Source organism: Thermobia domestica, chromosome 1 (genome assembly GCF_964235325.1).
Source record: "Thermobia domestica chromosome 1, izTheDome1.hap1.1, whole genome shotgun sequence".
Classification (NCBI taxonomy): Eukaryota; Metazoa; Arthropoda; class Insecta; order Zygentoma; family Lepismatidae; genus Thermobia; species Thermobia domestica.
The window spans coordinates 196,754,541-196,771,208 of record NC_137454.1 but is presented as its reverse complement, the minus strand read 5'-3'; the positions used below and the strand labels follow the sequence as shown (position 1 = coordinate 196,771,208).

At 35.8% G+C, this 16,668-nt stretch overlaps 1 protein-coding gene across 8 annotated transcripts in view; it reads right to left on the bottom strand.

Annotated features, from left to right (window-relative positions):
- Nucleotides 1–709: 709 nt before the first annotated feature.
- LOC145692608 (uncharacterized) overlaps nt 710–16,668 on the bottom strand; it is a 39,242-nt gene continuing 23,283 nt past the window's right edge. For all 8 annotated transcript variants that reach the window (XM_081767962.1, XM_081767944.1, XM_081767936.1 and 5 more), the window contains exon 3: nt 710–2,522. In XM_081767962.1, coding sequence (XP_081624088.1) covers nt 1,118–2,522 — 1,405 coding nt within the window. In that variant the 3' untranslated portion in view covers nt 710–1,117. The remainder of the gene's footprint in view (nt 2,523–16,668) is intronic.

Below are 16,668 nucleotides of genomic sequence, written 5' to 3'. Positions count from 1 at the left end.
AAATTTGAATTCCGGATTATAATGATATTACAGACGAAATTTCGATGATCTAAACTACAATCTAAACACTATTATGTTCATGTGAACAATGCTAAATGTGGAAATGTGTATTACACTATGATAAACGAACAGTTAATTAATAGATTGAATTATACTTATGAGGACGACAAAACATCGCATGTATATTTTTAAGGAAAGCAAATTGCAACCTGATGAATAAAATCTATACGATGCCAAAATATAGTATGTCACTGGAAAAAGTAGATATTGGCTTAATTTAAAATTTCCTAATTGACAGCATATATATGTATGATTTTCATGAGTAAACTGAAAGTCTTTTAAATTTAATTTAGAAGGTAGTAATTTACTCTCCTGTAAAAATTTGATATATGTTTTGCCACACTCGAATAGAATTAATCATCTAAATGAAATTATTTATATGAAATGATGGTACATATTATTGAAGTATTTTAATTAAAAAATAACGCATTTTGTTATTTCTCAATATATTGATGTTACACTTCGGAATATAGTTAACATATTTATACGAGCAGTATGTTTATAGATATTATTGTCTATATAGTGAAATCAACAATTAAAAGAGGTTAACGAATTATTATTTTTTTTCCAAATAGGTATTTTTTTATGACGTAGTTAGATCAATAATGTATTATTTGGATAAAGATGGTACAACAAATAAAAAGTAAAATAGTGAAAAAAAAAGACTTCCTATTTATTTGTCATTATTACAACTCTGTATCTTAAATGTATGGAGTACAATTTATTGTAACATTTCTCCAGTATAACTATTCTACAAAAATCTTTCTGTTGCATACGAATACTTGGGTCATTTTGATTTAAAATTCAATTATTTCAAATATAGATTACAACCTTCCCAATAATTAACCTTGAGCTCAGAAATTTAACTTTCAGTAACCTGGTACCTATATTATACAACTCGTTATTATAATTACAAATTCAAAAGAAAACCTCTCATAATATGCAAAACATACATATATAACTAACATTATCGTTTCGAATTTTGTACAATGTAGCACTCAATAAAACATTTAAGAAGAAATATTTCTTCCAGTTTAGAAGATATTATATTGTGATTTTACTTACTACCAGGTGATAATCGCATATGTCTCCGCATATGAGTTCTGAGATTTGACTTCAGTGAAAACTTATGTTTACAAATTAAGCACTGAAATGGCTTAATCCCCTCATGAACTAGTTTCATGTGTGCCCAGTAAGTCCTTTTATAACACAACTCTTTGTTACAAATAATGCAAGTAAAAGTTTTTAATCCAAAATGATTCTTTATATGAAAAAGTAGTTCCTTTTTACCCCGAAATTTACTTTTGCAAACCTCACAATTGAATGTAGAACTACTACTTAACGGTAAATGAAGTTTCATATGTTTCAAAAGGTCATATTTCGTAGAACTTCGTTTTCCACATTTGTCGCAAGTAAACATCTTTCCTTCATGTCGCTGCATGTGACAGACAAGACCTGACTTAGAATAGAATCTCTTTCCACATTTACAACACGGAAAATCTCTTCTTCTTCTCTCTTGAAGATGTGCTATTCTTACGTGTTGAGTAAGCTCATGCTTGTATAGAAATTTTTCTCCACATTCAGCGCAATGGAAAGGTCTTTTACCTGAATGTACACGATAAGTGTGATGTCTTAGATTAGTTTGTAACGTAAAACTTATATTACAATTTACGCAGTGATATGGTTTTTCACCAGAATGACTTCTCATATGTTGTACAAGAGAAGACTTAGTATCAAATCGTTTCGAACATTCATGACATTCAAAAGGTTTCACTTTCGACATTGAATGAGATTTCATATGTTGCAAAAGAATGTCCCTTAACTTAAACTTTTTCCCACACTCTGAGCAAGAGAAAGGCATTTCGTTTGAATGTAACAACATATGTTTCCGAAGATCACACCTACCATGATACTTCCTCTGACATACGGAACACGAAAAACGTTTCTCCATAGTGGAATGAACAGTTTTAATGTGTCTTAAAAGATTGCTTCTATGAGAAAATGAATTATTACAAAGACCACACGAATATGGAACTTCTCCTGTGTGGCTTCTAATGTGAACAGTAAGTTGGAATCTGCTTCTAAACAACTTTTCACAATGAGGACAAGGAAATATCCTTGCAGCACAATGTGAAAGTAAATGAAAACTGAAGCCGTAATTTCTTTGAAACTGACGTCCACATTCTCCACATTCAATTATCTTTTCAAAAGAAGAATGTGATTTTATATGAAGGACACAATCGTCTCTCCGTTTAAACATCTTACCACAATGGTAGCATGCAAAGTTCACCTCTCTACTTCGTGAAGGAAGACCAGTTTTCTGACAAAACATTTTCTCAGCATCTTTTAATACATTAGCAGTCTCACTTTTATAGCTACCAATTGTTGGAGACTGGTACACTAGATCAGACAAATTTTCAATTTTAATTTGAGCCTTAAGCTCCTTATCTTTAATTTCGGTCCTAAAATATAAGCAAAAGCAACTGATTACAAGATAAATTAATCAACGTCAATAAACATAAAATATCGTTAAAAGTTAATTTAACTACTATAACAATTCTGTTTATATACATGTTTAACGATCTTATAATTACGAAAATATAAATCACTACTAATAAATCAGCGCTATTTCTATCTTGTCAACCAGTAAGTTAGTTTTTGCTGACAGAAAGTCACAGGGAATCAAGAATTTAGATCTTTAGATACGTTGCACTTTTCACCATCGATGTTAAGTGTAGTTAAAATGTGCCCTGGATTGGTATCAACAACCCCACGGAAAATATATTTTAACTTAAAAAAAAAGTTAACGTATTTCAAGCATACAGTATGTAAACTATACCTGATTTCTCGTCTTTAAGGAAATACTGTTATTTGTGGAATACAGAAATGTAATTTTATATTGCTGTTTAGTAATATCTTACCTACAGAAATACTAACTGAATTCCACAAAATGAAATCTTTTAAGTTTAACGTCCCACAGTTATGCAGGTGAGGCTATAGGAGACGGTGATAATGAAAAATGAGTGAAAATGGTGGAATGAAGAAAGTGGGAGGAAACGGGAGAACCCCGAGGAAACCCACGAGCTCGGTGTTTGTCCACCACAAAGTCCACACGGCGCGAGCTGGGATTGAACCAGGGATCCCAAGTACCGCAGGTGAACGCTCTACCACTGAGCCACCGCGCCGCCCTGAATTCCATAATTACTAGCAATATACATTATTTAATTAGTAAAGAATGTGAAATAAATACACCCAAGTTGGTATTTCAATTAACATTACTTTATAATCGATAATGATCAACAGCGAGGCTATGGGATCTGAACCACATGAGCTTCCGCGAGGACTCGAATCCGGATCTCTAGCACTAATAGCTTTTTAAAATTTGTTTGTTTTGAATGCTCAACGTATAATTTCTCTACATTATCAACATCTGAAATTACGGACAAGGAGATTACAGTATTACTTCTTAATACGAACAAATAAGTTTCTAATGTAATTACGAACAAGTACATTTCAAATGTTATTAAATTAAACCAGGATCTCTATTAATATTAGCTTTTCGAAATTTATTCTTTTATCTTAAATTTTCAACACACACTTTCTGTACATTATCAAAATTTGAACTTACAGACAGGGAAATCACGTAAGTTGTAATTACGAACAAATAACTAAATGTCTTTTAAGGCTTAGGATCAATCTTAATTACATTTCTTTTTTAGACGGAAATATATGTTTTCCCTTAGCTTAGAATGAGAAGTAAAGTTTTATAAGTAGGTTTTGTGATAAATTATTCACTAGCACTAGGTTCAACTGAGCTCGAAAATGCTTAACTCAACGTTAGCTTCTATTTGTGCCTATTTCGCGCTCGGGAATTGTAGTTTGTAACAATACTGACCTTGTTCAGAGAGAGAGAGGAAAAAAATGGAAGTGGCCCGTGATGTTGAAAAGTGAATGTAAAATCTGAAATTGTGTTGAAAAAGAGTGAAATGTGTCAGTTTAACGTTCCATGATTATGCCCTTTAGACTAAGGGAGACGAATGATTAAACCAAGTGAGTAATATTAAAAATTGTGGAATGGAAACATGGTAGGAAACGGGAGTACTCCGAGAAAATAGAGACACGATGTTGTCCACCACAAACTTACTTGCCCGGGGATCGAACCAGGGACCCTACACACTAGAGGTAAGTGCTCCACTACTGATCATTGTTTCCCTTTGTGTTGGAAAAGAAAGTTAGGACTTAAGACTTGGTGCAGTAACCGATATTCTGGTTAGAAAGTAAAGTGAACACAAATGCGAAATACCCACAGAACTGTATCCAAGCTAGAGTTTGCCTCCATCAAGTCAGTTGATGTAGAACTTTGATATGCGGAAACAAATTTATCCTTTCCAACCAACGCGACCGTTTCAGCCTGGGAAACCAGAAAAATGCTTGTACCTTGCTACGACGCAAATTATGGCTTATGTGGTGCAGAAATAAAAAGCATGGAGGAAAGAATAAGAGACCTAGATACAGATGAAGATGAGAGGAAAAGAGATTTAAAGAAGTCCTTGGTACATCTAAGCCGACATGAACGCAATGAATAACATACAGTAAGAAGAAATGTAGCAAGAGAGGGAGGAGGAAGAGGACAAGAACAAAAAATGGTTTTGTATAGAGAGCCTAGGCAAAGGAACAAAAAATAAAAGGATACCTCGGAAGATTGGAATTAGAACATACAGGAAAGGAGGAAGCTAAATAATGAAGTAGTCACAAAAACCAAGAGAATAGCAATAATGAACAAAAATCAAAGGAGGTGATGTAGTGGGATGCGCAGAGTATAGCAAAATTTACATAGAAGAAACAAAAAAAAAGGTGGAAGAAAGGATAAAGCAGCACAAGGATGATGCATGATTGTAAACGGACAACTCAATATATAAGCATTTGAATGACACAAAGTACAGGATACGGTGAGAATGAGTAGAGATTATAGAAGTAGAGAACAGGGCATTGGGGGAAAGCGGAAAGAAGGCAGGAGACAAAGTGATGAATTAGAATGAAAGATTTACGATAAATAAAGAATGGCAGAATATTTTACTTAAAGAAAAAGAAAGGAAGAAGACAGAAAGAGAACAAATTAATAAGGGAAAATAACAAGGATAATTATGTGACAAGAATACATTTAGCAAAAGTGTACACTTTCAATTGGGTAGTGTGTAGCTGAACAAGTGAAAGTGGAAAGACCCAAGTGTTACTATTTAATGAAGGAACGGAGCCTAATTAAAAGTATATCTCCTGAAAGTACCTGTATATAAGAGGTGATCAACTCCAAAGTGGCCAGGAGTGGAACTCTGAAGAAGACACAGATAATGTGTTGAAGCTGTTATGTCATTGTTTTTTATATACTTTTACCACAGCCTTGTTTAGTATCTAGTGTTTAGTTTGGCATATTATACACTGTAGGGAAAACAAAAGTCTGAAATCAGTAAGTCGGCTGTTATAGAACATTTGTGCTGATATTTTCAGGTTTCTTAATACATATAAATCCGGGCCCTAGTGATAATTTAGTACCCAACTTAGAAACCTTTATTTGTTATTTAAATCATTACGTTTATTTCTTATGTCTTCTATATCATGCCCTTTACATTGAACAGAGAAACAGCAATCTGTATATAACAGTGGGGGAAACAGCCACGTGGTTTATGGATCTTGAGTACAAAGCAAAGATGTGCCAGTCACAGGTTCGAGTCCCGGTCATGGCATTATTGTTTATTAAACTATCATTTCATTACTCACTTGAACCACATAATTCAAATTTCTAATGCCTCTTTTATATTGAAATGAAAGGCAAAGTAACCAAGTATTTTACTACTTAGTAGAACTGTTAAAACTGGATGGAGTGGTTGATTACAAAATTAGCAGCTTTTAACTGATTATTTGTTATTTAATAAAATTACTTATTATTTAATTAATGAAAAAAGAAACAATTCAGGGTGGGCTATTTTAACCTTACGAATAAAGTGTAAATATGGCACTAAAGACCACACTATCCACTAAAACCTAATTAAGATTAGGTGAACATAAACGTTCTCTGAGATCTAAGTTATTGACATTCTATTAGATTGTTACGAATACTCAGTGGGATGATCTTAGTGTGCGAAGATTATTTTCTTTCGCCTTGGTTTAAATCCGCTTGTCACGGAGAGTGCATTCGTTGGATGGAATAGGTACAGAGATCACAACACTCGAGAGAGTGCTACTGTATATCCTGTCAATGCAGCGTTCTTGAATCCTATGTCGATTTTAGTTTCCAAGAATGCCGACAGCCAGCACACAAAGACGATAAAATTTTGAAGAAGATCCGGTTGGCGACTTTCAAGAATGCCTTGCCCTATTGTTGGATGTTTAATAAAGATTATTTGTACGCTTATTATCAAGTTCTATTAGTGAACGTAGATAAGCACACGACCACCTAAAACTAAAGCCCATGATCGAGAATGAACCTAACTGCTATTATTTCAGCAGCAAACACTGAACACGGGATATAGTGATAATATTTCAAACTGTCCTCATCTGTACCGAAAGTACAGCCAAAGGACTTCTCACTTTTTTGATCCATTTTTGTAAAATATATTGAATTGGTGTATTATTCCAGTAATGTTCTGAACTCTTGCTGGTGTTCCTGGGTACTTCTTTGCTGTTGGCTATGATAACAGCAGAAGATCAAGCCGTGGTGGAGTTAGCACTGATGATGCAAGAGCAAAAACATGTAGCAGAGAGACGGCATACAAATACGTCTAGACTGAAGGTCACATACACACGAATACACCACTGGCATGTAGCCCGACAATGTGTTGCGTATTGGTCATAAACCCGACACCGTGTAATGGAAAATTACAGAAAATGTCAGGAATACAACGTGAAGTGTATAGTTTTTGAGGAGTCTCGCACGCCGATGGTATAAAGATGATTTGTTTTCTGCATAAAGGCAAACTACAGCACTAATGCGGAACGCGCAAGCAAAAAGCTGAATGCTCACATAATGAACATTATTAAGAGGAGTGCATAGAGCGGCAAGGATCTGACATCGAGCACTATTCACAGCCACAACAGTGCGACATTAAAGCTGTGTCCAACACTCAGAATGGGATGGGATTTCCCTATATAATAACATGGCATATCTCCTTCCAAAAATATTACGAAAACTATTTATTTTCTACATTTCGAAATTCGTCCAAATGGTTGTTAGTATTAATATTGCATGTTCACTTTTACTTTTTCTTGTTAAGCTAATATAAGAGCGCGCTAATTAAAAATTTTCTTCCATTTAAAAGACGTTTAATTTATGGTCTTCATGTTGCAACAACGCAGAACAGCAGATACGAGGCTAAGCAGGTAGATTTCTTTCGTTTTCTGCCCCGCTAGATCACGTGCGTGAACTTTGGGTTGTCCCCGCGGACAAAGAAACCGATGGATTGCAGACTGACAGCAGATAAGAGCAAAGTCTCTTTTCTCTCTCTTCGTAGATCATAAAGATTTCATTGATTGTACATAAACATCTCGGCGAATCGTTACCTGCAGAGGCGTATTAGAGCTAACGACGTACGAATGTTCAGAAAATCTGTCTGTGCTCCTTTCAAGTGAAAGAAATGTTCATCTTATAAAAATAGTTTTGAATTGAATAGTGTAGAGCAAACTCGCTTATTTCTCGTATCAACTGAGAAAAGTTTACATAGAAATCAAAGAGGATTTACCTATTGTGATGGATAGCGAACTGCAAAATAGTAATACATGTGTAAGAAGAAAACGGTCGAGAATTCATTATTCAAAACTGCCAAAGAAAAAATTTCGCCAAGGACCTGTTCTTCAAAGATATTGGAAGGACAAAAGAAGAAAGCTTGAAGAGAGGTAGGTGTTAGTTTTTAACCCTAGAACTCACACCCAAAAAGCTTTTCACTTTTGCATAGGTGGGATCTAGCAGATCCCAGCCGGCTATTTCAGTTGAATTAATTATAATTGCTTGTTTCGATCACTACAACACAAAAGCATTATGTGCTAGTAGTACTTATGTTATTTTGACATATCCACACTCATTTTAACAACAAAAATATTCGGTATTTTTATTGTAAGAAGTATAGAACTCACCTAAATATTTGCATTTATCTTCATAGCAGTAACATTTTACCTTGTTTTCCTTTTTTCTGAAGCTATGCTTCTCGCTTTAAGGTTTGTGCAATAAAATTTGATCAAACACAACTTATGTAATAAAATACTCCCATCTGCGGTGTGGAGTAGTCGTTTTGAGGCCCCATACTGGTATGGGTGTGTATGAAGCATGGTGTGTTGACAAGTCTGAGTAACAGGTTTCGAAGTAGAAAATCATACTCTACCAACTCTTCCGCTTAAAATACTTGATGCATCGGCTTCTGAATCCACATACAAGTTTCGTTGCCACTAGAAAATTCGGTTTCAGTTAAACTATTTGTTACGGATCACGTATCCTCTGCGTTTTCGAAGTATCCTTTTGCATCACTTTCCTCATGGCTATTTAGAGGACTTCCACAGAAGATAAAATTCCTTCTTCGGCAAGCCACTTAGACACAACGTCCATGAAGGTTACTATATTTTGGACTCACTGAACCTTCGATGTTCCTTATTTTTGAACTCATTTTCACTGGCTGGTCGGCGTTATCTTGAAACTAACACTAAATTACACTTACTCGTATAAGAGTAACACTAACTGGTCACAAAGTAGAGTACTTCCCCTACGCAATTAAAATTATGAATAATAGAGATTTACTATTAGCAAGAAGGTTCATAAATACGTTCATAATCTAGGAAACTTATAGCGAAACGGCTACAAAGAAAAAATGACAAAACGAATGCAATGAATTCTCTTTACAGTCAAGTATATAGATGAGTTTTCGTTTGATCGATGAATATTATGATTTAAAATAAAGTTAATTCAACAATACAAATTATGAAACACCTGTAAAAATTTAAGTCTAGATTTATATGACAATAAAATGCATTTATCTAACAACGTTCATGTATAGCATTACAAACAAAGAATTATTTCCCTTTGGGGTCCGAGAGACCCCAGATATGGAAACTTGGAATACTGATACAAAATAACAGAAATCTAGGTAATTGTTGTTTGCATAAAGCTCAAATTACATAAGAAGAAAAAACACATTTAGACATTAGATCATGAAAGATGAAGATTTGATGCAGAATTATTTCATCATAAGGCACTTGAATTATTTCTATGGGTTGTCGGACCCCACATATGCGTTCTGGGGTTAAAGTTATAATTTGCATAATATATTCTTCACGTGATAGCTTATTGTACACACACACACACACACACACACATATATATATATATATATATATATATATATATATATATATATATATATATATATATATATATATATGGAAAAATGCAATAGCGTAACCATGTTTTGAGTGTTCTGTAACAGTTGTGAAATTTCCTTCCCCTGCTCTATACACTACCAAAAAAGGTAACCTAGAAGAGATATTTAGTTCGATAACCATTTGCCTCTGGTAAGCAAAGTTGCAGTTTTAGCTAGGTACTTCTGGACAAATATATTCCTTAATAATAATAATAATAATAATAATAATAATAATAATAATAATAATAAGCATTGTACTAGAAGCAATTCTGGAACGGCTCCTATGGATGTTAGCAAAGAATTCCTTATCTGAATGCAATAATTCAGTGAGTAGAAAGTTTAAAACATATTTGTGTTTTGATGTTTTTTCTGTCCCACTGAAAGGGAGGTATATGTTTGAAATCCTTTACAGACGTCACAATGACATTTTACTTAGGTCAATAATAACACGATTTTGATAAATACCATCATCCACAAAGACTGTGCAGCAACAAATGCAGTTGACTGGAGAGGGAGAATGGCATGGCGGATCATCTTATATACAATTTACGTACTAATTAAAACGTATTACTTGTACGAAAATGATAGTGGACCCGAATGTACGAAAAATTATTGTTGAATTCTACGTTCCATGATTGTGTATGTAGGCAATGGTGATTGACGTTCCACGATTGTGCATGTAGGTAATGATTATTGAAAATAAATGGTGATAATAAAATAAGTGATGAAAGGACATACGCAACTATGTCCTAACTTGGCTCGGAACCCGCAACAGGCAATATCTCGCGATTGCCGGCATAATATAATTCATTTGGACCGCCCGGCCTTGCCTGTCGACAAAGGAACTATATACAGTGACTTAGAAATGATACTGTAGAGGATATGGATGATGGATTAAGTGAATCATCCGGGTTTAATTTGAGGACTAAAAATTTGAGATAAGACTGGGAAAACACATGGACAAGATTTTGTTACTCCCAAAATAGCATTTCCTGCGATAGAAGGGACTTCTTGTACCGTAAATGACAGAAAAAGAGTATTTTGAAACAACAAAACATTTTTTTCTGATAGTGTATTACAAGTTATGTTACTGAATAATTGAACAATGAAAATAAAATGAAATCTTTTAGTTTTACGTCTCACAGTTATGCCACGCAGGCTAAGGGAGACTGTAATGATGAGAAATGAATGAAATGGTGAAATGTAGAAAGTTGGAGGAACCAGGAAAACTCGAGGAATCCCACGCACACAGTGCTGATCCACCAACTCACCTGGCACGAGCTGGAATCGAACCAAGGATCCCAAGCACAAGAGGTGAATGCTCTACCACTGAGTATAATGAATTAAAGGTCATGCCCCTAGTAAAATATGCCCACGCTTGGATAAATTTAATAACTGCGCTTTTTATACTAATTTGAGGACGCTGAATTCAATGGAAATATTTTCTAAAAACATATGCATCCGTAGGATCTTGAGAAAATTTGTAATGTTTTGATCTTCTGTTTATCGAAATGGTAAAAGTGTTCTCGCTTCGATATATTTCTAACTAGTTTTAGGCTAGCTAAGGGTTTTATACGAGACATCCCCGCATTTTTTCGGCCTACGGCCTTGCACCTCATAAAGCTACAAATATACCGCATTTTAACTTTTTATTCCAATTTCAATTACCTAAAACTTGAGATTTTATTTTAAAAAAGAAAGCCTATCTGAATAATATGGAGCTATTTACTTCTTTCCCTTCGACACACTAAGAAATAAAAATACTCATTTCCGGCAAATTTCTGTGAGTTAGTTGCGGGAGGCTACGAACGTGCCAAACCAAGGGATCTCGAGATATGGATATCTTATAATAATTGAAATCCCCACTTTTTTTCTTACCGATCAACATTTGTTCCCTTGAAGTTTTCCAAATGTCACACCCCGATTTGCACTGAAGCTCCTGCAGTGAAGAAAGGAATCAAAAGTAAGACACGGTGTTCGAAGGGGCAAACACTCCCCTATAATGAGAATATAGTGCACTACGACACTTTCTTAGCAACACACAATGCGGATTTGCGAAACTCCTGAAGTGAAGAAAGGAATCAAAATAAGACATACGTGCTTTTTGTATCGGTCAACGTGAGGGATGAAGAGGGCAAACACCCCTAACATGCGAACATAGAGCAATACAAAACCTTATAGGAAGGCCACAAGTAGCAACGCACAATGCTGATTTGCTTGAAACATAAGCATAACCGTGGGACTTAAAACTGATGTGAATAGATCAGGGGGCACAGTGGCTTAGAGGTAGGACGCTCACCTTTGGAGCAGGGGTTCCTGGTTCGATCCCAGTTTACATAAGTTTGTGGTAAAATACATCGTGTGTTTTCTAGTGGCTTTCCCGTTTCCCTCCAAGGTCTCATTCCATCAATTATGTCTTAATTCACTGTCTCCGTCTCCTTTAGCCTAAAATGTACAATTGTGGTCAGATGTAAAACTAGTAATTATATTTCATTGTCATTTATTTTACTTTAAGCACAACTTCCTGAAACCCTGCTTTCTAACATGCAAATAACACTAAAATACATTTATTATTTCCTTTAGACTTCCTACAAATAGATACCTCTATATTTGCAAGGAAGGTAGTGTTGACATTGACGCTGCAACTGTACAAAAACAGTGTAAGATGTCCTAAGATCCAGCTGAGCTGTCATTTTCTCTATTTCATGTTTTGCGAAACGATTTCAGAATTCCATTTCATTAATAGTATGTGATAAATTTACAGTACAGCAACTCAAGTCTAATTTCATATATAGTTTTTTTCAGATCACAGTCTTCTGTAAGAAATGAAGTTGTTCCACAACTTTCACATAACGCACCATCTGGGTCGAGGGAACAGCAACTTGAAACAGAAACTGCAAGAAGTCGCCAAGAGTGTCCAGCGATTAATGTTCAAATGAATGAGATTGAAGCAGCTCATGTGTCAGTATCTCGAACTACTGTTGAAGATAAGCTACCTGAATTGTCAATTGAACATGAAAAATTGTTTAATGAAGTGCCAATTTCAAACAGCCGAAGATTAGTTGATCTAAGTATATTTGTTGAAAACATTCGTTAGGTCGAAAAGCATTCTGTTCAGTGTTCATTTGGGGAATATACGGTGCATGAAACGTCTATATATAAAGTACTGTCAGTGTGTTAAAGTTCAGGTGCTGTAAAGAATTGTGTCCAAAAAAACGTATCTGTTTCTACAGCCAACAAAGAAGCTGTTCACTGATGCAATTTGGGGAGCACAGGATTGGTGTTGAGTTTGCGCAAAATGAAGTTTTTTTTTTCTTTTTGAGTTATGCAAGCTCCTGACAAGTCTTACCCGATCTACCAGAAATATGAGGCAAGGTGTGCAGAAGTAATGTACAGTTTGAAAGTAGATGCAATACAAAAAGCCATTGCAGAAGAAAAGGCTGCGGCCATCACTAAGGGAAGTGTTGATGAAAATGGAAATACCATGATTACGGTTGTTGTTGATGGTGGTTGGTGTAAAAGATCTTATGGACATGGTTTAGATTCCAAGAGCGGCGTTGCCGTAATTATTGGTGAACAAACTAAGGCAGTAATATATGCGGGCGTCAGAAACAAATATTGTGTTATTTGCAAACTCTCTAAACAGGAGGAAAAACAAGTCAAAGCACAACTACCACAGAAATTGGAATTCTTCATCGTCGTCAATGGAATCAGATATTATAACAGAGGGTGTAAGGTGACTCGCTGAAGAACATGGAGTGTTATGCACTAATATTATTGCTGACGGCGACTCTTCGACGATAAGAAAGGTAAGAGAAGAAGTTGTTTTCCCTAGTAACAAAGTTAGTGAAAAAGTCGAATGTGCAAATCATGCATTTAAAAATTTAAAAAAAGAAACTCATTGTGATTAGTGAGAGCAGCAAAGCATTCCCACGCAAAAGTGGTTTACTAGCACGGAAACTTCTGAAGTCAAGAATAAATAGTATTTCAACCGGTATTCGTCCCCACATAATGTATGTCGGGTCCAAAACAAATGAGTTTACTGACGAGGAAATTAGCAAATTTAAACAGTCGATTCAAGCAATAGCATTGCACGAGTTGGGTGATCACACATTATGTGGAGATAATAATGATTGCAATTCGGAAGGGGACACATCCTAATTTTTCATAATTGAAATGGTGATAAAATGTTCGGCTTATATTACGGCCAATACGGTATCTGGTTTATCATAATGCGAGCTTGAGTTGTATTTAATGAAAAAGCAAAGATCAGGTAGAGAACTCACTTGTTTTCCATATTTAATAACAAAGTAAATTACTAATAGTACACAAATTCGATTATCGCGGGTTCAGAAACCGCAATAATTCTGTGGTAGAAATTCTACTTTGAAGACCAAGTCAAATCACGAGTTTGATACTAAACAGTGTATCTGAGCATCGTTTGTTTGGAGAATGCGAGAACGAGTATATATGAGACGTGTGGCTACATGCTTACCTACATTTTAACTAGGTTGTGCGATATTTCGATATATCGATCCATCCATATTTTCGAATATCTAAACATCACTACCGAAACATTTACGTATCAATGTTTTCAGTATTTGATATTTTCGTTTTTTTGATATTTCAATATTTTTCGATATTTGTTTTTCCTTTTTATTATAACATGTTTGATGTTGCCATATAGATAGTCAACTGCTGATGGAATGGGTCACGAACTTCGTGAAACATGACTCGGAAGACACATTGCAATCAGCCCCAGAAAGACCCATGACTGAGAACCCACGACCCATGATCTGGAGTGACTCGATGATTCGATAAGACCCAGAGACGGAACGTCATCATATACATGAAAAGTGTGTGTGAGGCTACTAATGCAGTTCTAACAAACCGGATTCTCTCCTCTCTCATCGCTTTTAAACTAAATATAATTTTATTTTTCGCTTGTTTGCGGCTGTGCGTCAAGTGTTGCACTGAAAGAGTACAACGTTTATAATTGTACACACCCGTTCAGAAAAAGCTGAAAACTCGTTCAGAAACTAAGTCCGAAAAAGTGAGACTAGATCCGTCACAATTCCCGCAGATCTATATACAGGGAATTGCATTTTCCCTCCGTTCTTTATATAGACACTAGCTGCAAACCGTACTGTCATCCGAGCGATGTGAAAATGTAAAAACAAAATAAAACTACTTATTTCTGAGATTAATATTGATTGCACACTTCATGCACAGTAGGGTGCATCGAATTTCCACTTTTTTTTTAATTCAGCTTACCCTTAGTGGTTTTTTTTTTTTTTTTTTTTTTTTGCGAAATGGGCTCCATATAACGTGCAAAAAATTGCAAATCGATTGGTCAATATGTTTAGGTGCCACCAACGTCGAAAATGTTTAAGTTTTGTTAAAAAATAAATGTTATTTAAAAAATATAAAATATGTATTTTATGAAATATGGTTATCCTATGTGATTTTGTTTCTGTAAAAAGTCTATATATTGCGTGTAGAAAAATGCAGCTTGACGAGTCAAGTCATTTAGGTGCCACCAGTGGCTTAAACTATGGACAAATGTGTCCCTACTTTTCTCATTTCTTAAAATTAAGTTGCATTGTTTGTGATTCATCTGGATCGTTAATTAGATAAGAAAGATTTTGTCTTACATCTGCAGCTCTTTGTTTATTTCCAAACATTAATGATGGAAATAACCCGGAACTCACCACGAGAAGGTGGCCACAGTTCGAGTTCCGCCCACCCGTATATACTAATGTGTCATATGGTAGTGCAAGTTTATATCGTTACTCGTTTACCTCAAATTGTTGTTGTTTTTTTTTTATTAAATTCTAGTATGCTTTTTCTTGATTGTAGTGTTGCTAGGACAAATCTACGTCGTGCTTCTTGCCCATATACTGCTGATGCCGCTTCTGTCACCAACTTCACCATTCTTTCTACAGCGCAAGTATGACAGGGTAAGGATAAGGATGTAACAGATTCATCAGCCATTGGAGCCATTTTTACATTTTCTCTTAGCTTCTGCAGGCTCAAGTGTTTTGTCAGTGGTGGCTCCGTCAGCGTGCATGTTGACCAATTATTCATATCAACAAAGTTTCTCGCTTCTAAGTTGATTTTAAGGACGACGAATTCTCGTATCGGTACGCGATCACCAGATTAGGTCGTTTGTCTTGCTTTTAGGACTCGCCTCCAGCCAAGCTCTCGTACTTTAGCATCTTGGTCAGTCAGTGATAGAAGTAGGTTCTCAGGATGGCCGCACCACGCATTTCTATGGAACACTGGATCAATTATTTTCCCGTATTTCGCTTCCATGTGGCGAGAAGTCGTGTTGAGTTGCCACAAAAGACGGGCTTCTTCTGCACACGATGGATTACGAATCATAGCAAACCAGAGTGGCGCGTAGACCATCATGATGTACTGGACGATGGTTTTAAGTTCATTCGTGGGTTCCTTAGTTCCTAGTACAAACGTAAGACTATTTGCTGTAGTTAGCCATCTGGCTTGATGAATTTTAACAGGCTTTATCCTTACCCAACGGGGCATTCTCCTGAAGAAACCGCTTGGCAGATATTTAGCAAATATTTTTGACCTGTGCTTAATTAATCCTCATGAAGTTGAGGTCCCAGTCTACTGGAACGGGCTGAAAACTCTGGAGTGGCAACTCTTCGTAGGTTGAAGTGCTGATCCTATTGGTCCTCTAAATGTATTTGGTCCAGTAGACTTGTCGTCTATAAATTCAATCAAATGTCGAAATGGGAGCTCATTCGTGTGTATCATACAGACGATTCTCTGAAAGGATTTGTTCAGGAAGACTTCAATATGTGTCATCGCACCATTCTTCCGACCAGTGTTGGTAGCAGTACCGTCGCAACTCAAAACAACCATATCTCAAAGGGGGATATTTTGATCAACAAAGAACTTTGTGAAGGCAGCCCGTATGCTCTCTTCTCTTCCAGATGAAGGAGAGACGTGGCGAAGATAGTTCGATCCTGGGTCCTGTAGCAGTATGAAGTGATCTTTTTTCATTATTCGGTGGTTGATGCCGTCTTTAGTCTCAAGGGTGAGAGTCTGATTCTTTCTTCCGTCGAAGTATAACGTTTTTACTTCGGTCGATTCAAGCGATGAACTCGCCTCGCCAACGATGGCGTTTCCTAAGGATTTCTTCTCTCTCCGAATCTTGTTCTTGTCGATCACCTTCTGCTTATGA